The 23,883-nt window shown below is 42.2% G+C and overlaps 1 protein-coding gene across 1 annotated transcript in view; it reads left to right on the forward strand.

Moving 5' to 3' along the window:
* Window positions 1-23,883, forward strand: part of LOC124718875 — a 44,956-nt gene that overhangs the window by 391 nt on the left and 20,682 nt on the right. Inside the window, exons 2-3 of the mRNA XM_047244513.1 lie at window positions 6,628-6,858; window positions 15,684-15,874. Coding sequence (XP_047100469.1) covers window positions 6,628-6,858; window positions 15,684-15,874 — 422 coding nt within the window. The remainder of the gene's footprint in view (window positions 1-6,627; window positions 6,859-15,683; window positions 15,875-23,883) is intronic.

Consider the following 23,883-nt stretch of genomic DNA (forward strand, 5'->3'; position numbering starts at 1 on the left):
TAAAGAATGTACTATTGCTCATATATTTCAACGCATTGCCTTGATAAACTGCATGTAGGTGTGTTACTCTGTTCAATACTTGTAAATAACTCCTTAGAGTACAAAGTGAAAGATGGTTTTTCTAAATGAAGGTGTATTTGAAACCTGCTCAGTTGAATTAGAAAAACAAAATGTTGTCCTTATATCTATATACACAATTCCAGGTGTAACAGTAACAAAATGATATTTACCAAAGTTAATGGGTCTTTTACAGAAAGTCAGTAATGACAAAAAGAAAAAAAGATTTTAAAAACCGCTGATTTCAATATAAATTTATCAAATTAAACCAGTGACTCAGTGCAGTTTATGGACCTGATCAAAAAATTTGGGTTCAAGGCAAACTTAACGGAATTCATAAGAAAAAATGACAATACCGAAACCTGTATCGATTATATTCTAACAAATTATACATTTGATGATGAAAGGAAGTTATGTGTAGATTTAGGATTTTCAGACCGTTCTGCTTTGTTTATTGAAATGACGAATGCAAATGAACAAAGTACTATAAAAAACTTACATCTAAAGACATTTCACTGGTGAAAACTTAAGATATGTCTGCTCTGAATTAGAAGAGGTGGAGTGGCAATTCAAGATGAGATTCCAGTCTCTGTACATTTTAACATATTTCTTTGAATTTTTTTACATGTATTTAATGAAATATTTTCATTTAGAGTATGCCAGACAAAAGTGTCCAATAAGGTAAATTGGAATAAAAATATCCAATGAAAAAAAAGGACAGCTGCACAATGAACTGAAATACAACAAAACCCCTGTTATCATTTACTATGTTAAATAGTATAAAAGGGTAGTGAAAGCAGCAAAAGAAATGGTTAATAATAAATACATCTCGGCTCATGGAAACAAATCAAAGGCAGTATGGTCCATCATAAAATCAGAACTGGAGATTAGAACCATTAAGGCGTACATTTATTGGGAATCGAGCTTAAGACCTGAAAGATCCATAAGGATTCTGCAAGATGTAGAATTATGTTTTACTTTATATTTTTGTTATTCACTTCTGCTGAATAAATACTATTTACTTCAAGTGCACTGCCACAGAAGATGCTTCTGAAACACAGCAGCGAGTGACAACAAAAATCCAAGTAACCATCTGTAGGTATGTGAGTCCACAGGTTCTTGTGACCATTATCATTGAAGCTAGAATGTTCTAGGTTGTTGGAGCACTTGATGTTAATCTCCAGTTTCTTATACCACAATCGACATTTCAACCCCTCTACTGGGATCTTCTTCAGGATCTTCTGGTGTCCCTGGTTAGCTGAACACTGAAAGACCAATGTCATGTTCACTTACAAAATGGAGTTTTTCCTGTGCTTGCCATAATGAAATGGGGTGATTGGGTGAAATTTTTCTGGCCTTTGTCGTCGGATAGAAAATTAATCAGGCAGAGAAAGAGGGGACAGTTTACCAAAACATTATTGCTGTGCTGTAGAGGTGGCTTTCCCGGTTGTGGTTTGTATTCATAACGCGCTATGGCTGGACAGTTCTCATTGATAGTGGGGAGTCAGAATACTGGAAGCCGATAGCCATTGTCACTATTGAAATTATATTTGTCTTTAGAAATCTCACCCACTTCTTTGACTGCCCTTCTATAAGGTTACACACCTTGGCTAGCACTTGTAAATTACTGGAATCAAATCTTGAGCACAGTTCTTCTGATGTTCAACTACCACTTTTTTTTTTTTTTTTTTTTTTTTTTTTTTTTTTTTTTTTTTTAAAGAAGATACGTGTTGCATTTGTGCTGTTTCATACATTTTTACTGCCCTTCCCATTTTGTCTATTTACAGAGAGATGTGACTTCATAGACTACCACAGCACGGAGGTGATCAGGTCCAAATATTTTGTCAGAAAAATTCCTCTTCTTCATCTCCTCTCCCTCTCTCTCTCTCTCTCTCTCTCTCTCTCTCTCTCTCTCTCTCTCTCTCTCTCTCTCTGTTTATTTCATGTGGCTCTTATACAATGTTCCTGAAGAGTTGTGTTTATGTAGTCAGTAACACTAGGAACGAATGGTAGCATCACAGAGTTAGAAAGCTGTTCCTTGGCCTTTTTGTTAGTGTAATTAATACTATTTCATTTTATAGCTGTATCCATGGGCAAATCAATATAGCCATTGGCCTTCAGTGTCCCCTTTAAGAAATTCGGCTGTGCTTCCAAGCTGTTGTTATCACTGATAGATTATATGCAAAGACGTTGAGCTGTGTTTGCTTCCAGGCTGCGTGGTAGTGCAAAGTTGCATGTAAGTATCTGTTTGTGTCTGTAGACTTTCCATACATTCTGTGTCGTAGAGTACTGTCAGTTCTTCTGTAGACTAACACATCTAGGAACAGGAAACTGACTTCACTGTGCCTACAAGATGAGGTCGATTTTGGGATGAATTTCATCTAACAACTTGTGGAATCTATGAAGCTTTTCTTTATGCTGTGGCATCTCACTTTGGAGATTGTGAGTCATGTTCCCATTATTGAATCTTTAGATTGGGATTCATACATTTATATTTCTTACAAACCGTTGATTCCTCAGTAAAGCAGCCGCAAAGTAAAATGTCAGGAACATCACAAACAAATTCAATACTCAATTGATGAAAATAGCTGTGTTGCATGTATACCACCAGATATTGTCTCTGTTAACCAAGAGTGGCTTTTAATGGTGTGTATCAGAGTCCACAGCCAGCGGCCAGTGGTTAGAATCGCTACCTCTAAATCGCGAGGTCCCGGGTTCGATTCCTGGCCAGGTCGGATATTTTCTTCACTCTTGACTGGGTGTTTGTGGTGTCCTAGTCACTTCATCTCTTCATCACCACAAAGACGCATGAGTCACCGCATTGACATCAAACAGAAAGAATTGCACCAGACAACCGAGCAACCCCATACATAGTCTGTAGTGTCTCAAGAATTTTGGTGTAAATTCTAGAAACACTTGGCCTTCAACTGTCTCGAACACCCGATATTTTAGGTACAAGTGCGGTAGAGTGAGGTCACTTTTACCGGTCCGCCTATTTCTGGGTGCAGATCAGATGTTTGTTATTAGAAGACTGTAAGAGGGCTAGTCACTGACGACATCAATGTTTGCCGCCAGTGCCACAGAAGACGTGAGGTGAACTCGACGAATAATTATGTCGTATTCTTTGATGTGTTAATGTCTGTGGTGATTGTAAAAGAGAGTATTGAACAGTGGAATATAGAGTGCTATGCACATTCATGTATTGGACTCACTTGAGAATAGAGACTTAAATTATTTCATGTCTTGGCTGTGAACAAAACAAGACACATGTATGCTATTTGAATATGTGTAAATGAGTCTAACGTGTAAGGAATAAGTTAGCTTGCAGAAGTTATTATCTGTAAAAGTTAAAAATATAAAGTGATGGAACTGAAAAGTATTATACGAGTACCAAAATTATTTCAAGGATACAGATGTAATTTAATAAATTCTCTTAACCAATTATAGTCTTCAGAGAAGAAGCTTGCGGGGGACTGATGTAGCTGATCAGAGGAAGAGGATCGGCTACACACAACATGCAAGTTAACTGAATTGAGAGATGTGTGTGCCTTGCAACCCGATACCACACTGTCTCTTGTTGTCCGAAAAACGTTAGAAGTCTTCTGGTCAGTGATGACGTGTGGTCATTACGGAGCATATCACAAGATTTTTGATTCATTCCAAACCAAAAGTGATGTTTCTGATTCACCAAGGAGGTAAATAAAGCCAAGAACCATACACACAAGAAAAGGCACTGGGCTTTGTACCAAAGATCCTGGAATATCACTCCAGAAATTCTCTATTGGTTGGACTACCAGCCTTACCATATTAAAGCAATACAAACTTTTTCGGAGGCTACTAAGATGAAGGTTAACTACGGAAATGGCTGTCCATGTTACAGGCATAACAAAGTTTGTCAGTTATTTTGCCATGGGACAGGGGGTGGGGAGTGGGGCATACTACAGCTGTGTATTTGCTAAGACAGTTTAATGGTTTTCACCTTGGATGTTCCACAGTCCTTTTGTGGGTATGTATGTGGTGTGCACGGGGCCCCGAGCTATTGCAGTCTCCTTTCCTTTCCAGGCTGCATTACCATCCCTGTTCCTCTCCCTCCGTATCCTTGCTCCTTTGTCCGGTCCCCCCTTTTCCCTTTTAGTGGACTTCTTTATGTCGGACCTGGCTATCCTCCTGGCTTTGTTTTGGTCTGTGCTATTGTTTAGTTTGCTGTTTCCATCTCCTTTTTGGCGTTTTTGGTCCTCTTGGGGTGGTTGTTGTTGTTGTTGTTGTTGTTGTTGTTGTGGTCTTCAGTCCTGAGACTGGTTTGATGCAGCTCTCCATGCTACTCTATCCTGTGCAAGCTTCTTCATCTCCCAGTAACTACTGCAACCTACATCCTTCTGAAACTGCTTAGTGTATTCATCTCTTGGTCTCCCTCTACAATTTTTACCCTCCACGCTGCCCTCCAATACTAAATTTGTGATCCCTTGATGCCTCAGAACATGTCCTACCAACCGATCCCTTCTTCTAGTCAAGTTGCGCCACAAATTTCTCTTCTCCCCAATCCTAATCAACACCTCCTTATTAGTTATATGATCTACCCATCTAATCTTCAGCATTTTTCTGTAGCACCACATTTTGAAAGCTTCTATTCTCTTCTTGTCCAAACTATTTATCGTCCATGTTTCACTTCCATACATGGCCACACTCCGTACAAATATTTTCAGAAACGACTTCCTGACACTTAAATCTATACTCAATGTTAACAAATTTTTCTTCTTCAGAAACTCTTTCCTTGCTATTGCCAGTCTACATTTTATATCCTTCCTACACGGACCATAATCAGTTATTTTGCTCCCCAAATAGCAAAACTCCTTTACTACTTTAAGTGTATCATTTCCTAATCTAATTCCCTCAGCATCGCCCGACCTAATTCGACTACATTCCATTATCCTCGTTTTGCTTTTGTTGATGTTCATCTTATACTCTCCTTTCAAGACACTGTCCATTCTGTTCAACTGCTCTTCCAAGTCCTTTGCTGTCTCTTACAGAATTATAATGTCATTGGCGAATCTCAAAGTTTTTATTTCTTCTCCATGGATTTTAATACCTACTCCGAACTTTTCTTTTGTTTCCTTTACTGCTTGCTCAATATACAGATTGAATAACATCGGGGACATGCTGCAACCCTGTCTCACTCCCTTCCCAACCGCTGCTTCCCTTTCATGTCCCTCGACTCTTACAACTGCCATCTGCTTTCTGTACAAATTGTAAATAGCCTTTTGCCCCCTGTATTTTACCCCTGCCACCTTCAGAATATGAAAGAGAGTATTCCAGTCAACATTGTCAAAAGCTTTCTCCAAGTCTACAAATGCTAGGAACGTAGGTTTGCCCTTCCTTAATCTTTCTTCTAAGATAAGTCGTAAGGTCAGTACTGCCTCCCGTGTTCCAGTGTTTCTACGGAATCCAAACTTCAGATAGCAGCACATAAATCAAATTACATCCTGCTCAAGGGTAGATTGGCTTTCCTTAATCTATTTTTTAAGATAAGTCATAGGGTCAGTATTGCCTCACGTGTCCCAACATTTCTACAGAATCCAAATTGATCTTCCACGACGTTGGCTTCTACCAGTTTTTCCATTCATCTGTAAAGAATTCGTGTTAGTATTTTGCAGCTGTGACTTATTAAACGGATAGTTCGGTAATTTTCACTTGTGTCAACACCAGCTTTCTTTGGGATTGGAATTATTATATTCTTCTCGAAGTCTGAGGGAATTTCGCCTGTCTCGTGCATCTTGCTCACCAGATGGTAGAGTTTTGTCAGGACTGGCTGTCCCAAGGCCATCAGTAGTTCTAATGGAATGTTGTCTACTCCCGGGGCCTTGTTTCGACTCAGGTCTTTCAGTGCTGTGTCAAACTCTTCGCGCAGTATCGTATCTCCCATTTCATCTTCATCTACATCCTCTTCTATTTCCATAATATTGTCCTCAAGTACATCGCCCTTGTATAGACCCTCTATATACTCCTTCCACCTTTCTGCTTTCCCTTCTTTGCTTAGAACTGGGTTTCCATCTGAGCTCTTGATATTCATACAAGTCGTTCTCTTATCTCCAAAGGTCTCTTTAATTTTCCTGTAGGCGGTATCTATCTTACCCCTCGTGAAATAAGCCTCTACATTCTTACATTTGTCCTCTAGCCATCCCTGCTTAGCCATTTTGCACTTCCTGTCGATCTCATTTTTGAGACATTTGTATTCCTTTTTGCCTGCTTCATTTACTGCTTTTTTGTGTTTTCTCCTTTCATCAATTAAATTCAGTATCTCTTCTGTTACCCAAGGATTTCTACCAGCCCTCGTCTTTGTACCTACTTGATCCTCTGCTGTCTTCACTATTTCATCCCTCAAATCTACCCATTTTTCTTCTACTGTATTTCTTTCCCCCATTCCTGTCAATTGTTCCCTTATGCTCTCCCTGAAACTCTGTAAAACCTCTGGTTCTTTCAGTATATCCATGTTTTTTACGGTAGCCGTCATAACTGGTAACAGTAAAGTCTGAGAGTGCACAGGACTGGGACGAGGGACGTGTCTGCACGCAGCCTCCTCTCGTCGGGGTGCCCGGCCAACTGCTGCCGCCCGTGCCCGCCCACGCGCAGCCCCTGCCGGTGGTGTCGCTGCCGCTGCTGGCACAGCAGTACCGGCTGGCGGCGCAGCCGCCCCTGCAGCTGGTGCAGCCGCCACTTGCCCGGCAGCTGGTGATCCACCCGCAGCTACCGCGGGCCCCGCCGCCGCCACCACTGCTGCTCCGCCCGCCTCTCCGGCGCAGTGTGGTAATCCTACTCTCTGCAGAAGTGTACGAAAAAGACTAGAGATAAGGAGTTGGTAACTTCGTTGTTGTTGCATTGACCGAGAACTTTGTAAAGCCAATTTTCGATCGGTATAAAAATGGTATTTAGTTTTGTGGGGCCCTGATATCGGAGTGCCGAGATTGAGAGCTACATTCTATCAAAAATTACTCGGATAGGATTGACGCCTCAGCAGAAGATTTTGGGGGTTGTATGTGGTTGTGTAGAGTTGCTGTACCTGCACGGAACGTATTATATGTGGCAGAAGGAAGAACAGCACTATAAAGTACACTAGCTTAGTGTTAATGCAATTATATCCCAAACAGTGAAAGGGATTTTGTTAGTAAGTTAAAGACTAAAGTTGCTGATAGCAGCTTCTATATTAATAGTTAATTCAGCTGAATCTGCCTGTGCACCTTTTCTGTATGCACAATAGGAAAAACTCTAATGACATTACTCTTCACTCCCACAAATACTTGAAGTGGAAGTCACTGTGGTTATTCAATGACACAATCAGTTCCTCTCCTGAATTTTCTGAAATAACTTAATTGTGCCAGTCTTCCCACGATGCGCTACATATGAAGAACCTTTTCACTGGTACCCCTGTGCTCTCTGTCTTCCGTGCTGAGGCAGCTTTCGTTATGTCTGTACTGCTCGCCGAATGCTGGTGCCTGTGCTGAGAGACAGTGTTCCGGCCTTTATGAAATACTTACTATCCAATTTTTCTAATATTAGTAGTGCACTATTTTTGCTTGATGTGGGTCTTAACTTGTCTGTGGACTGAATATTTATCAATTTTGCACTTTGAGCTATCAAACTATCTTGATTCCTTAAAGTCCACGTGTGCATGCCTGGCACAACTTTCGTCACCTTTATTATTTATTGCATAATCCAGAGCTGACCCTGCTATTCAGTTTCAACCCCCCCCCCCCCCCCCCCGCCCCCCTCCCGCCCCCCCCCCTGTCGTGATTGGGTCTTTTTCACCGAAGAGGTAATTAATATGGTGAAAGAGAGCTCAATTCTTTATCTAGCTACAAAAGCATCTTAAACACCTCTTTCTATTTAAAACTTATATTCTCTCTTCAATTAACGATACAACTTGTTTATATTACATCATCCATACTTGTGGGCCTCAACTCAAACACTTGCCTCCACCTCAGGTGCTGCTTCCGTACCAGGTTGAAGAAGAAGAAGAAGAATATATCAGAGATACAGTTCTGCATTGTGAATTAAAGTCTTGTCTTTTCAGGACACTTTCCACTCACGTCTGCACAGAATTTCGCTCGCCCACTACAGCAGGTGGAGACGTGCACTGAATGTGTACTTCCACTGGACAGGCAGCTCTTCACAGACAGAAAGCCTAGCAGCTGTCTCCTACTCCCGATCAATCTCCCTTAACTTAAACCTCTCTCGTATCTTCACTCTATTTTGAACTGAATTTCTTTTTGTTATCCATAATATTGCACAGCATCAAAAAAGTAAAACATTGCATCCAGTTGTAAAGAATCTGCAGAGGTAAAAATGCATTGTGTAAACTTTATGTATGGTTGATATTAGCTCATACATTACAGTGAATGAAATGTAGATAAGATACAGAAATTTTGTTTGAAATTGAGAGCAAAAGGATATCTCATTTCGTTCTAGAGTTATCGGGTTTCGTACCTGAAGGACTGTGTCACGTAACACGCCCATTCGTGTCCTTGCACATTGCGATTCGTGTGGTCATAAAAAGCGCCATATCAGAACGAGTTTTTTTTTGCAAATTGTAGCACAGAATAAGGCACATATGTTGTAAGATAAATTCTTGAAACTTTTTTGTTCACGCGGGTACAGAAGTTGCTCGGCAGCTCGGGACACTTTAAGTTGTCTGTAGCATTGTAGGAAAACCCGAGTGGCGTGCGTATACACGTCCACGACCACACAGGAATAGCATAGCGTGGCCTGTACACGTGCTCGCAGCAGTGGAAGGATTGTCTTTCTGTCTTCAAAGGTAACTGATCTAACAGCTTGGTCGTAGATTTTTTGTTGGTGGCAAACCGACCCTTAAATTGGACTCGTATCCACGCTGATTGAAATGGCAGTGATAGGCTGAAGCCCCATGACTGTATGTCCGCATGTTTTTCCCAGTTCCTCAATTTGGTATCAGGGAAACAGTGGTTTATGGAGAGAGGTTAGTTCCGTAAGCACCATCTTTTTAAGATAATCATTAGGATGTCACGAAGCAGAAGCCAGTCAGCCTATTGCTTTCCCTAGCCATAGCAGGATTTTGTCAATGTCTACAGTATAGTTGCTTCAGGCCTTGTTGCCAAGGCTTACTTTTTTATGTTTCCTTTCCCTCTCTCTGATTTTTACCCAGCTACCTATCTCAAATGATGCTGCAAAGATCAAATTAGCTGAGTTCCTTAAAGTTTAGTCTCTTTTGTCCTCCCTATAAATTTGTTTGTTCATTTCCTTGCAGTTATTCACAGCAAGTGTTCTTGTTTGCCTTCAGACCTGCAGCAGTTCTGATGAACGACTTGTCAGTAGGGAGAATTGGGTACCACTCAGCCATTAAATTTTCCTCTTTCAAAGGAAGCACATAATGCACAAACATTCCCCCGACCGATCTCGTACAGCAATCCCTCGGTAGAGAGAACGACGTTGAGCTTTCCTACTAAATAATGTTTGACAAACTTGCTTTTGTCATTGTTGGATATCACACACATCACAATAAACAATAATAATAGATAATATATTAACCCCACAACTGTAAGAGATGGAAAAACAAAATCCCAGTGTGCAGCAAATGATCCCTTGTATCCAGGAAGGCACCGTATATAGCATTCTGAACGGCATAAAAGGTGCTTTCTTCCTCTTAATATGGGATGTCGACAGACTCACTGTTGAGGGTACAGACAGACTGTTGTCTGAAATGCTTTTGAACAGAGAGATCCGTATGGAACATACGCTTTTGTGTGTCAGAAACTTGGACATCGAAGAATGGGGAAAAGAGTGCTGGAGGAGAATGAAAACAAAGGAACAACAGACTCAAACAAATGAGTACTGACAGCGGTGGGGTGAAATGAGAAATGTATTCAAAGAAGCAACATCGTGAGCTACGTACTCTGCACTTATGCCTACAGTCCATTCACCGAAATGAGAGACAGACTGGAAACTCATCAAATCATGTGACCAGAGCACTGCAGTCAAGCGGTAAACAATACGGGAAGCGCTCGGTCAGTGTGGCCGCATATGTTGCGAGTAAAAGTTGTTAGCGTGTGAGCATAGGATCTGATTGTAAAGTTTATCATGTTTGGAAGACCTTTTGATTATTAATGTGAGTATCAGTGGTCTCTGCTCACCCAATAGTTACTCTTTTTTTCTCCCATTAGTATCACATATGCCTAAACTCGTTATGTCATCCTCCACAGATAACAGCAATCGATGTCGACATGTCAGTTTTGAGTTCACCCGAATAGTGATAAAAAAAAGAAGTCATTAAGTTCTGCAGAGAAACACATGGTTCCTAATGTTTATAAAACAGAGCTGTTGTATCCAGAGCAATGAATGACTGATATTGTTTTAAAAACAGCTGCACATGCAGGTGTTGGTTATTCTTTGCTGTATCATTTGATAAATGAGTACGAGGCCACACACTCTGAAGTTTCCTAAAAAAGAACAATCATGGCAGAAGCTTTCAGTAAGTGTTGTTCACGTCTCCTCATTTATTCCACAACAAATTGTTAACAATTTACAAAGTGCTTGCTGACATTAACAAACATCTAGAGTTGGGCAATTTTCGGAGAATTACATTTTATATATTATTTACATTTTGGTGTGGAAGCAATGGCATGCTAATAGACAGGGCTGACATCATTTTATGGAGGTGGCATTATCTGCGAACCATTAAATTGTTGAGAGATGAAGGAAGGCCCATTTACTATTTGGACGAGACATGGTTGAATGCAGGACATACCTGAAGTAACATCTGGGTGGATAATGCCATTAAATCCTCTAAACAAGAGTTTCTGTCCAGTTTACCCACTGGAAGCAAGGGTCCAGTGAGTGAACACCTGGTTACCGCACACTTTTGGAGCAAAGCAGGGTTGTGGTTGTTTTTTTTTTTTTTTTTAAGGCTGCCTGTGAATTTTCAGACCCATGAAGAGTGGGGATCAGATGAAGAGATGTGCACCGATATGTTCAAGAAATGGTTTAAAGATTTCTTTTTTGCCTTCACGAAAATACAGTTATTGTTTTTCATAACATGCCGTACCATTCTTGTAAAAGAGAGAAGGTTGCTAATGCGAATTCCAAAAAGCAAAATACATCAGAATGGTTAAAATATAAAAATATTGCTGTTGAAGACAGTATGTTTAACAAAGAACTACTAGAAATCGGTAAAGAAAACAGTGTGGCACACAACGAATACACAGTAGATGAAATGGCTAAAAATGCTGGGAAAAGTGTTCTCCGAATTTCTCTGCAACACTGCGAATTCCCCCCAGGTGCTCACCACTCTTTGGCGGGTTCGTTCTTGGCTACCACGGAGCCCCAGTCTTTGCAGCATCTTTTCCCATCCATGCTGCATGTTTATCCTCTTGTATTCTTTTTCCCCTCCCTTGGGGAACATGGCTGGGCTGTTTTTGGAAATGTATTCTGCTTTTTTGGTAGTCGATATCAGAATACTCTTCACTGTTTTTGTTCCTTTTTTTCGTTCTTCGTTCACCTTCTCCTATCCTTTCTCCGCTTCCTTCTTTGAGGTTCCTCTTTTTCTTTTCCTCCCTGCGCTTTCCTGAAGGCCAGACCGCACTTGTGACGTGTAACTGGTTACTTGGTAACACATAACTCCCAGCCCCGGGTCGACAGGTATGGTTCACATGTAGCCCCCGCTAGGCCATGCCCAGGGAGAGGTGATTGCCTGAGCTGCTACCTTCCCAAATTGCCGATTTTTCCCTCTTTCGGGTGTTCCGGAGGTGTGACCTGAGGTGTGAACAATCACCTAAGGGTCCCCCGGTTGGAAGGAGCGTACATCGGAGACGCTGGCAATCGGGGGGATTTTCTCGCAATGAGCCAGTCATCATCTTGACAGTCCACATCTACCAAACGTAAACGGAATGAAGCTCCTGATGCCAAGACTCTCCCAGCTGCATCACAGTTCCTTGTAGTTTCATGTACTGAAGATGGTCATCCATTTCATATTCAGAAAGGTGTTAATGCAATTGCCAGCCCTGTAAAATCCTGCTCTCATTTACGCAGTGGCTCTTTGCTTTAGGAGACTACTTCTGATTCTCAAGCACAACTACTGCTGGCCACTTCGTTTCTCCACGGCTGTCCTGTTCCTGTCGAGGCCCGTAGAACTCTGATTTCTTCCCGTGATGTTGTTTACACTAGGCTGCTCGATGGTATGACTGAAGCAGAATTCCAAACGTACCTCACTGGTCAGGGTGTCATTGCAGTCCATTGGGTGATGAAAAAAGTAGATGCGCCCTTAGTGCCCACACACACTCTTTTTCTCATATTTGATAGAGTAACGCTTCCGTTGAAGATCAAAGCAGGCTATGAAGTTATCACAGCCTGATTGTACACTCTGAACCTGATGCACTGCTACCAGGTCATCGTTTCGACCACACTCGAATGTCCTGTCAACACCCGGCCAAACTTCTGGTAGGAATGCTCACAAGGGCACTGTCCGCCTCCTTCTCCCCACTGTATCGACTGCAATGGTGACCGTGCTGCCTCCTCTCGAGATTGTTCCACCTATCTCGGTGAGCGGGCTGTCGGCGAGATCTGGGTAAAGGAAAAAGTTCCTTACCCAGTCGCTTGCAAGTCATTGACTAGTCACAAACCCACCATTCTTTCATCTGGCACTTACAGCGCTGTTTTTGCTACATTTCGCTTCACGAAGGACACGGCAATGCAGACGTGTAACCTCAAATTCAGTGCTGTGGTTGTGAAATTGCCCAGTGTCGTGGTAGCATCAGCATCTCCTCGTCCAGCTGTGCATCAGACTGTTAAACTTTCGCCTCACAGGACAAAGTCACCTGTAATACAACTGGAAAGGTTGGACAGATTGCTCGTGCGACGACTTCCTCCATCCCTCCGGTCAACAAACATCTGAGACTTCTTCTGCCTATCAGAAAGGCTCCAAGAAATCGAACAAAGATAAATTGTCTTCTCCTTCGCCGACACAGAGGTACCTTTAAATGGTATCGCCACGTGACACCATTACCGGCTGACCTCCGTGTCTACATTACACACTGCCAACATGTTTTTCTGCCCTGGATTACACAGACGAAGAGAGGGAGAATGCCGACACGTCTGTAGATCTCGTGGAACAGGACTCTCCAGACTCTGCACCCAGTAGCAGTGAGTCCTTGAAGGCCGGCACTTGGCAGCCACCAAAGTGACACCCCTTCATTTTTTCCCTCCTCCCCTTTCTTCGTTACGACTCTCTTTCAATGGAACGTTCGTGGCCTTCAATAAGACAGAGAGGATTTACGGCTGCTCATAGAATCGCACTGTCCGCTTGTTCTCTGCCTCCAGGAAACAGTACCGACTCCTCACGACCACTTTGCCCCCTAGGGGGGCTCGCCACTCTGGCGGGTTAGTGCTCGCTCGGCTACCACGGGGTCCGAGGCCTTTACAGCACTTTTTCCTCCCTATCCTCTTGCTATTCTTTTTCCCCCTCCCTCGGGGAGCACGTGTGGGGTATTATTGGGAACAATCTGCATTCTGTCGCGACCTGCGAATGGTCTCAACTTTCTTTTTGGCTCCCTTTTCCTTCAACTGTTTCCCTTCTCCTCTCGTTCCTCCGCTTAGGCGTTTGAGGATCCTCTTTCTTTCTTCTTCCTCCCTGTGCGCTCCCGAAGGCCGGCTCACGCGTCTGACGTGTAAAAGGTGACCGGGTAACGCGTAATTCCCTGCCCCGGGTCGACAGGTAGGGTTTGCACGTATCCCCTGGTACGAGCCGGGCCCGGGGGGGGGGGGGGGGGGGGTTGCCTGAGCTGTCACCTTCCCAGATTGCCCATCGGTCCAACCGTCAGGTGTCGGGGAGGTGTGACCTGAGGTGTGAACAGTCACGTCAGGCAGGTGCGCCCCCACGTGAAGGGGGCCCCCAGTTGGCAGGAGCACACCGTCGGAGACATTGGCAGTTGTGGGGGAATTTCCTCGCGACGTGTCACTCGTCCTCTCCGTCGACAAAATGTAAATGTAATGGGACTACCGTACGAAGACCCTTCCCGCTGCACCGCGGTTCCTCGCGGTATCACGTACTGAAGACAGTCAGTCCTTCGCCACCGTCAATCCGTTTATTATTCGGAAAGGTGTCGACGCCATTGCTGGCCCAGTGAAATCTTGCTCTCGTTTACAGAATGGCGCTTCGCTTTTGGAGACGGCTTCCGATTCTCGAGCACGACAGCTACTTGCTGCCTCGCTTCTCCACGGCTAACCTGTTTGTGTCGAGGCTCGTAGACCTTCGAATTCTTCCCACGGTGGTGTAGTTTACACCGGGCCGCTTGACGGTCTAACCGAGGCTGAAATACAATCTTAAATCTCAGATCAGAGTGTCATTGCCGTCCGTCGTGTAATGAAAAAGGTCGATTCCTCCTCGGTGCCCACCCGCACTCTTTTCCTCACTTTTGACAGGGTGGCGCTGCTGTCAGAGATTAAAGCGGGCTATGAAATCATCACAGTCCGGCTGTACATTCCGAATCCATTGTGCTGCTACCATTGTCGTCGGTTCAATCACACTAGAATGTCTTGTCGACACCCGGCCCGATGTGTAATCTGTGGCAGGGATGCACACGAGGGCAAATGTCCACCGCCTCCTCCCCGCCGTAATAACTGCAGTGGCAGCTACGCCACCTCCTCCCGGGATTGTCCCGTGTATCTAGATGAGCGGGTTGTTAGAGAGATTTGGGTAAAGGAAAAAGTACCTTACCCGGTAGCTCACAAGTTAACTTGACTCCTTCTGCTGCCACGTGGTGAGTAGATTATTTTCTTTTTATGTATCCAATTATCTTATAGTGTCATGTTCTATATTTGTCCAGGACTGATCGTGTGATGCACCCATTCTCATTCACAGTCCTTTAACACTGACATCTCGAGTATGTCCACCTCGGCAATAGTGTATTTAATTCGTTGCGATATAAATGACGTTTTTATGAAGGTTGCAGTTGTGACTGTTTTAAGAATTTATTCTCATTCTGAAGTGTTGTGTAAGTTTACATAACTTTTGGATACGGTGTATTGTGTTGTTTATTTCTGCCCCTGTTTCCGTGCAGTCATCTCTGATATTCTAGAGTTACTCTGCACATTTCCTGTGCAGGAGAAATCTGTCATTGACACTGTTTGCTTACACTAGAGAAGTTTGAGCTTTTGCATCTGCCTGAGACCTCCACATCCAAAACTGATACACAGTGGCGTGTTTGATCCAGTGTGTTGGTCAGTTTTCTAGGAGAGGGTTACTGTGTCCACAAGCCATCACTCTCACCCTCCCATGTCAAATGCTGTTTACTTTCCCAGGAGAATGACTTTAAGAGGACAAATCCATTTGTGGCACCAGTGTTTCTGTGATCAGTATGTGGATCCTAAACCAATTTCAGTGCATCACTTGTGCTTTCAGCATATCTCAGTATGTCGTGCACGTGTGTTTCTCCGTGACATTACTACGAGTGTGTGTTACATTTATTTTAGTGTAGTGTCATTTTAAAATACTGGCTGAAACATTTAAAAACTAAAGTATTTATATTGAGTCTCTAGTCATTTGTACGAAATAGTAATTCGTAATTGCATTACGTAATACGTCGTTAATACCCGTTTTCCCATCTTAGGTGAATCCGCCAGTTAAAGCTAACGTTTTAGGAGCCCCGTGTGTCGCGAAGTCGCCAAACGCCGTAAAAGCTCCGGCGACTCCGCCAGCTGTGAAGGTGCCACCCGCAGTAAAGGAGTCGGATGGCGCTTCGGAGGCAAATGGGAGTGCAGCGGTTACCCTCGACTCTACTTGTCAGAAGTCGGAGGACAGGTGGGTGCCGCAGGCTTACAGCTGTTTGCTTTCCTTTTCCCAGTAGCTGCCCACCTGTATTGTCAGTCAGTTATAGTAGTGTTTCTGGAGATTCTTATGTTCTATTTGAACTTAAAACCAGGTGTAGAGACGCATCCTGTGTCTGTAGTGTTCCTGTTGTGAAAAATCACACACAAAAATTAAGCTGAATATTTGCTTACCAATTACAGCTAAATACCTTTCTAATTAAGAATCACTAAAGAAGTTACTCAGAGTTAGATTTGGAATTTGGAACCTTCTCGGGTGCTCGGAATATTCTTCAATTGCATTGTCATTATACGCGACAGACTAAAATGTAGTGTAGCATAAAAATAAATTGCACTTAGCAATTCCTAACATATATATTACCTAATTTTATACAACACATTTGCACAAGCATTTGATGATGTCGTAATCAGTATCTACTGATAACCGTTAAGTTTTTAGACTTAAGGCACATGCTGTGAGGGTTGACATAATGCTCCCAATGTATTGTCAACAGTATGGCATTGAGAATTGCTCATGTAATTGTGTTGTATAAAATACAAAAAATATAATCAATTGAGTACTTAATCTCTGTCGACAGTGAGTAATAGTTCGCTAAAACACACAATTGAGCTGACATTACTGTAGACCCAGCTCTTGTGAAAATAACTTGGTCATGTGGCTGGCTGCAGCTACATTCCAATTTGGAGGAGGACAAGATGGGAAGCAGCTGTATTGGCTTTCAGATAGTGTCACTAAGGTTATTGGCGTTGGGAAGAAGAAAAAAGTCATAGTGCCAATGAAACGTGTGAGCAGCAGCAGCAGCAGCAGCAGCAGCAGAAGAAGAAGAAGAAGAAGGTGAAGATGATGATGATGATAAACCCACACAGTAAATATACCATTTACAATATGGATAAATGTGTTATTAGGCAGAAATTGCTGTGATATTGTGAATGATATTAAAAAATGCCAATTTTGCAAAATTTCATAGCTAGCAAGGAAACTTGGAGAAAAATTGTTCTGCCTATATGATTCAGTCCTGAAGGTGCCGGAATGAAGACGTTGTCAGGTGTGTGAATGAGTCAATAGTTTAAAAATGAGCATAGTACAATAAACATTTACGCAAGAAAGTAAGTCTATATTAAAGCTGCCAGTGATTAATTCAGAGGAAATGTGGATTCATACACATTTCGCTCTCAGTAAATGATTTTGAAGTGTTGGTCGCTGAGGAGCACTTTTGAACCAAAATGCGTTCAGCAGGTAACGGCCTGTAGTGATGTCTGTATTGGATTTGACAACATGGAGTCACTTGTAATAATACCGGAGTGTATGACGTTACTATCTCCCCCTCTGCTGCCATCCTCAGCAGCTCTCCAGTTTGCTTTGCCAGTTAATAGTTATTCTTTGGAAAATTTAACTTTTCCAGCATTGCCAGTTGCTCTGCCCACTAACAGACGGAATGAGAATGCACTTTTTGCGTTAGAGCCACAAAAAGACTTCATGAAACATGATAGGTTTGTAAAGTATAAGAAAAATAGGGCAAAAATTTTTAGACACTGTTGTGCAGTGTGTTATCCATATAACCTTCTCTCAAGTGATTATGACATGTGACAGCTGCTGCCCCGAGGAAGGGTGTGATTTAGTGTTTGCGGCCAAAATGTAAATTCTATTTTTGTGTCAGATATTTTAACAACTTCTGGTTACGTTCTCCGTGTGCTGCAAATAGTGTTTACTGCTTCAGAGTCTCCTTTGTTTTTTGATGTGCATTTGTTTCTCAAACGGTCAGTATTGACTTTAAGTTACAATTTTTGAAGAAAGATAACCTTTATTGAGTGTTAAAGTAAGAGCTCAGTTTCTGAAGTGGGAGAGGTTCCGGAAAGGTAATTAACGTGCAGTTACAGTTACTTAAAATTTTATTGTAACAATACCAAAGAAGGAAAGTTGCTACTCACCATATAGCGGAGATGCTGAGTCGCGATAGGCACAACAAAAAGATTCACACAGTTATAGCTTTCGGCCATTAAGGCAGTACACACACACACACACACACACACACACACACACACACACACACACACACAAAAACGCAACTTGCACACAGGTCTGCAGTTCTGCAGTATCGGCGAGCTGAAACCACACTGCGAGCAGCAGCACCAGTGCATAATGGGAGAGGCGACTGGGTGGGGGTAAGGAGGAGGCTGGGGTGGGGAGGGGAAGGGGGAGGGATAGTGTGGTGGGAGTGGTGGACAGTGAAGTGTTGCAGCTTAGATGGAGGGCAGGGGAGATGGTGCAGAGGGGGGAGGGGGTAGGTAGTGGAAAGGAGAAAAATAAAAAGAAATTAAATACTGGGTGTGGCAGTGAAATGACGGCTGTGTAGTGCTGGAATGGGAACAGGGAGGGGGCTGGATGGGTGAGGAAAGTGACTGACGAAGGCATGTAGGCGTGACAACCAACAAGCTGTCTGTCCGCATGAACGGCCAGCGACAAACTGTGGCCAAAAAACAAGTTGGCACCCTGCCGCTGAACACGCTGCCAAACACGATACCCCTTATCCCAGTGACTGCTTCACAGCCTGTGCCATATGGATCCTTCCCACCAACACCAGCTTTTCTGAATTGCACAGGGGGGAACTTTCCCTGCAATACATCGTATGTTCCCGTGACCCTCCTGGCCTCAGCCTTTGTTAGTCACTGTCCTCACCCATCCAGCCCCCTCCCTGTTTCCATTCCAGCACTACATAGCTGTCATTTCACCCCCACACCCAGTCTTTTAATTTCTCTCCTTTCCACTACTTAACCCCTCCCCCCTCTGCCCCTTCTCTCCTGCCCTCCATCTAAACTGCAACACTTCACTGTTCACCACTCCCACCACACTATCCCTCCCCCTTCCCCTCCCCACCCCAGCCTCCTCCTTACCCCCACCCAGTCGCCTCTCCCATTATGCACTGGTGCTGCTGCTCGCAGTGTGGTTTCAGCTCTCCGATACTGCAGAACTGCAGACCTGTGTGCAAGTTGCGTTTGTGTGTGTGTGTGTGTGTGTGTGTGTGTGTGTGTGTGTACTGCTGACAAAGGCCTTAATGGCCAAAAGCTATAATTGTGTGAATCTTTTTGTTGTGCCTATTGCGACTCAGCATCTCCGCTATATGGTGAGTAGAAACTTTCCTTCTCTGGTATTGTTACATTCCATCCTGGATTTTCCATTGTTTGAAATTTCATTGAACATTTAAGACCCAGACCACAGTCTACCGTATCTTCCTTCGCCGTCGGCGTTGTCGTGGTTACCGTGAGACACCGTTATACCAAGAGGAAAGGCGCGTCGATCTTAGAGCATGAGATATGATGACCTTAAGCCATAGACAACACACAACGGTCACGGTAGCACCTGATTCCAGAATAGCTGCAGTACTTAAGATCTACGAACTATCCCCTGTTGACCAGGTCCCCAAAACTTAACCCGTAACGAGATCCCTTCAAAGCAAATTGTCATACGATCGTCTATAAAGGCTTCGTACCACGAGAGTACATGTTACGGTTTATGGAATAATAACAGATACGACCAAACTGTCTTGTCTCTTCTGCTTTATTTAACATAACTTCGTTCACAGTTTCATTTCGCATTCACCACTCATTCACCGAAACCCTTTGATGAACAGTTTTGGTTGCATAACACCAACAGTCAATGATAATGATACAGCTTTTCTCCTTTTTATAAATTGAAGCCCGCTCTCCGTGATATAATAAAAAAAAAAAACCGGTCTCAATTCCGCGTGCCTCGTGAGACGCGAATAGACTTATCCTGGAACTGACCCCCCTGTAGGTGTACTCAATTTAATGACCACACTTCACTGTCCGCTATTTCGCGTAACTGAATGTCCATTTGTTAGTCTGATTATACGCTGTAGCTATTTAAAATTCGCCCCTATATTTTTCACAACGCACAATTAGCACTTCGTTACTGTTGTTTTTTTTTTTTTTTTTTTTCTTCTAAGAGTAAACGGAAAAAAAAGACGTCGTATCATCGGCTTAGTTGATATAAAGCAAAACACCTTAATATGCCCAATTTTACCTCTTCTTATAGGATCGGCTACCTTAATCATTAATTTATTACATATTATTTCCAATAACGCTAAACAGATATCGCCGTTATATTTTAATAGTATTCGAAAGCATGTTACTACTATTATGACCGACCAAATCATAACAAATCGCGCGGCGTGCGTTTTTAACGATAACTTTACGCTATTCAAGTTCCGTTACAGCTGTCTTGATTCGTAATGTTACACGGCGCCCCCAGACTGTGATGTCTTGAAGAGGGTTCCAGACAGAACAGGCTTATTTTTTTTTGTGTACTGTGACGGGAGAGGGTATTTGTTTCGGCGGATACACTCACTCTCAGATTCACTCAACAAGTCAGTACATACATTCTACAATATTTAAGTTGAGTTAATGGGCCTAGACAAAATGCCCTTAACTAAATTCCACATTTGTTTATAGGTTGTCTTAGAAGCACTTCGCACTACTCACTTCATATTCACACCACATTTTTTTTTTTCTTGATGAAGCCCTCAGTTCTTCAACCGACTGTGCAAGGCAGGGATCACAGCCGGGTTCGACGATTGGCATCTGAGGCCAAAACCCTTATTAGGCCACTTGTTTAACCAGAGAGGATTTGGTCCTTTTCTTTTCCTCTTAATTCCACTTTCAAATCATCCATCCCCGTCGTTCAGTGAGAGGATAAATCGTATTTCAGCGTCGTCATTGTTGCTGATACCAAGAAGGTATCTCATGGAAATCATCGGTACATTCTTTAATTTTCTTTGTAAGTTAGTATAAGTACGTATTTATCCATTGGTGCTTTTATTTAGTCCACTGAGTGTAGTCTTGGTATCATTCAGTGTTTCTTGAATCTATATTTTGCTCATTATTGATAATACTTCTTCAGGTCTATGTGAGGGAACAAGCCTTTAATTACATCAGTATCACAATCTGCCAGGAGGTAGCTCCCTTCATGAGGTATTTTCATTATTTTATATGGACCTGTATATAAATATTGCCATTTCTTATTCAGTCTTTTCCTGGTTGATGCTTTTGGGTGATTTCTCAATAAAATTTCTTCCCCTACATCATATGTGACTACTTTCTTCACATTTTTATCAAAACGGGTTTTTCTCAATTGTGCTTGATGCTTCAGGTTTTCGTAGACCTTCTTCACCATATCTTCTTTCTTGGTAATCTTTTGTTCTATTGCAGGTAATTTCTTCATCCATTCTGGCACAATACTTTCACCAAATACTATTTGGTTAGGTGAATAACCTGTCGATAAGTGTGGTAAGTCATTATACACTTTCTCAAATTCATAAATCCAATCGATCCATTTATAATGTTGTTTGGGTATGTACGTCCGTAAAAATCGGTTCAACTCTCGGAAGATTCTTTCAACCGGATTTCCACAAGGGTAAAATCTTGAGATGTAAATGTGCTGGATTCCTTGTTCTTTCATAGTGTCTCTCCATACTTTGCTTGTATAATAAGCAGCGTTGTCTGTCAAGATCATTATAGGTTTGCCAAGCTCAGTTATATAGTTGTTGATAAATTTGCGTAACATGGGTCGAACGTGGAGATTTTTCAAAGGATATAATTTCACATATTTTGAAAAGAGATCATAGAAAGCCAATACATATTTGAACCGTCCACGTGTCATGGGACATGGCCCACAGACGTCACATGACACCAACATTAAAGGTTGTTGTGGGATGATAGGATGTAATTCTATCTTCCGACAATAGTTTATGGGTTTCGCCTTCTGACATATTTTGCACTTCTTAATAATATTTGTAGCTATACGTCCCAAATTTGGATGATAGCAGTATTGTGCTATTTTGGCTGTACATTTAGCGGCACCAAAATGACCCCAATTCAAGTGAGTGTACCATACTAGTGATTCTAAATATTTATTTGGAACACAAACTTTCCAAACATCTTCTTCATCCTTCCTCCGATACAATATTCCGGATTTTAATTGATACTGTTCTTGAGAGTGACTTAGAGTTTTACTTTCAACAGCATGCCTAATGGCTTTCCACAACTTATCATCTTCTTGCAGTTGTGGAAGACTTCGAGATAGCTGTGAAATCTGCCTCTCACAATATTGCCTTGATAAATTCATGACTTTAAAGTCAATAGTCCGTTCTTCACACTCGTCAGCATTCTTTCTTTTCGGTAATCTTGAAAGAGCATCGGCTATGATGTTGTCTTTCCCTCTGATGTATTTGAGCTTAATATCATATTCTTGCAGTAGCAAGGCCCACCGGGTTAAACGTGAATGGAACATCCTTCCTGTTAAAATAAAAGATAAAGCTTTGTGGTCGCAGAATACAATGATCTTCTTTCCATATACAAAATAGCGAAACTTTCTAAGTGACCAGACCACGGCCAGTACTTCCAATTCAGTAGTACAATATGCACGTTCACAGCTAGAGAGTGTTCTGCTGGCAAACCCAATTATCTTGATGGTACTGATATCTTCTGGATTGTCCATCTGGAAAAGAGTGGTACCCAATCCTGTTTCAGAAGCATCCGCAGCAATATAAAAATCTTGATCAAGTCTCGGATGATGTAACAGTGGAGCATTAGTCAAAGCATTGCGAATGTTATCAAAAGCTTGCGTGCATTCAGAATTCCACTCCCACATGACATTTTGTCTTAACAGCCGTAACAAACAGTCTTGGCTTCCTAACTGATTGGGTAAAAATCGTCGAAAAAATGAAACTAAGCCGATAAATGACTTTAATTCCGTTCTATTCTTTGGATAAGCACATCTGTTAATCGCATCCATCTTTTTAGGATTTGGTTTTATCCCTTCAGGAGTGATTATATGTCCAAGAAATTTCAATTGGTTGTGAGCAAACTTGGATTTGCTCAAATTTACAGTAACTCCGTATTCCAAAAATTTCGCAAAAACTCTTCTTAATAAGTCCAAATGTTCCTCCCAAGTTTCAGAAGCAATTAGCAAATCATCCACATATAAAGTAACTTCATTCAAAAGGTCTCTGCCCAGTACGGTATCCAATGCCGATATGAAAACACCACCGCTTATTTTCAACCCAAATGGCATGACAGTAAACTGGTAACTTCGGCCCAGAAAAACGAATGCAGTATATTTTCTAGACTCTTTCGATATTCTAGTTTGCCAATATGAACTACGCATATCCAAAGAAGTTAAGAAGCGGGCACCATAAAACTTTTGTACTAACTCTTCTAGGTTCTCCAGTCGCGTTTGTACAGGTATAATGATCTTATTGATCTCTCTGGCATCCAACACCAATCTGATGTCACCATTGGGTTTAATTACCGCCACAAGAGGGTTACAATATTCAGAATCTGAGGGCTCAATAATACCCCATTCTAACATTTTATTGATTTCCTTTCTGACTACTTCTTTCTTTGTCCATGGGATAGAATAGGAAGTACGACAAAAGGGTTTATGTGCATACGTCTTTATATGGTATTCAAAGTCTTTTATTATACCCGGACGTTTACTAAAAATTGACTGATGTGCTTCCAACAAGTAGTACAGTTCATCCCTTTGGATAACAGATAAATATTCTGTTTCTAACACCTTTTCCTGCAATGACATTTTATCCATCATTTCTTCAGAACATTCAATAAGGCATATATCATACACATTTTCATCATCAATACTGACATATTTTACCATTAGATTCATACACAATTGATTTGGAATTACTCGGCCCTTTCTCAGGGTGGCTGTCAAAACATTACCATTGGAATTAAATATACATTCACCTTTCTCTAAATTAATGATTGCACCGGTCTCACATAAAAAATCCAAACCCCAGATACATGGTACTGTCATTTTAGGAACAACCAGGAATGTACTTTCTATTTGAGCCCCCTGTATTGTAACGTCAACACGTACCTGTTTCACAACTTTTTGCATTTTTGCGCTGAACGCGCCAGACACGGTACATCCTGTAATAGGAAAAG

The sequence above is a fragment of the Schistocerca piceifrons genome, chromosome 10, assembly GCF_021461385.2.
Source record: "Schistocerca piceifrons isolate TAMUIC-IGC-003096 chromosome 10, iqSchPice1.1, whole genome shotgun sequence".
Lineage (NCBI taxonomy): Eukaryota > Metazoa > Arthropoda > Insecta > Orthoptera > Acrididae > Schistocerca > Schistocerca piceifrons.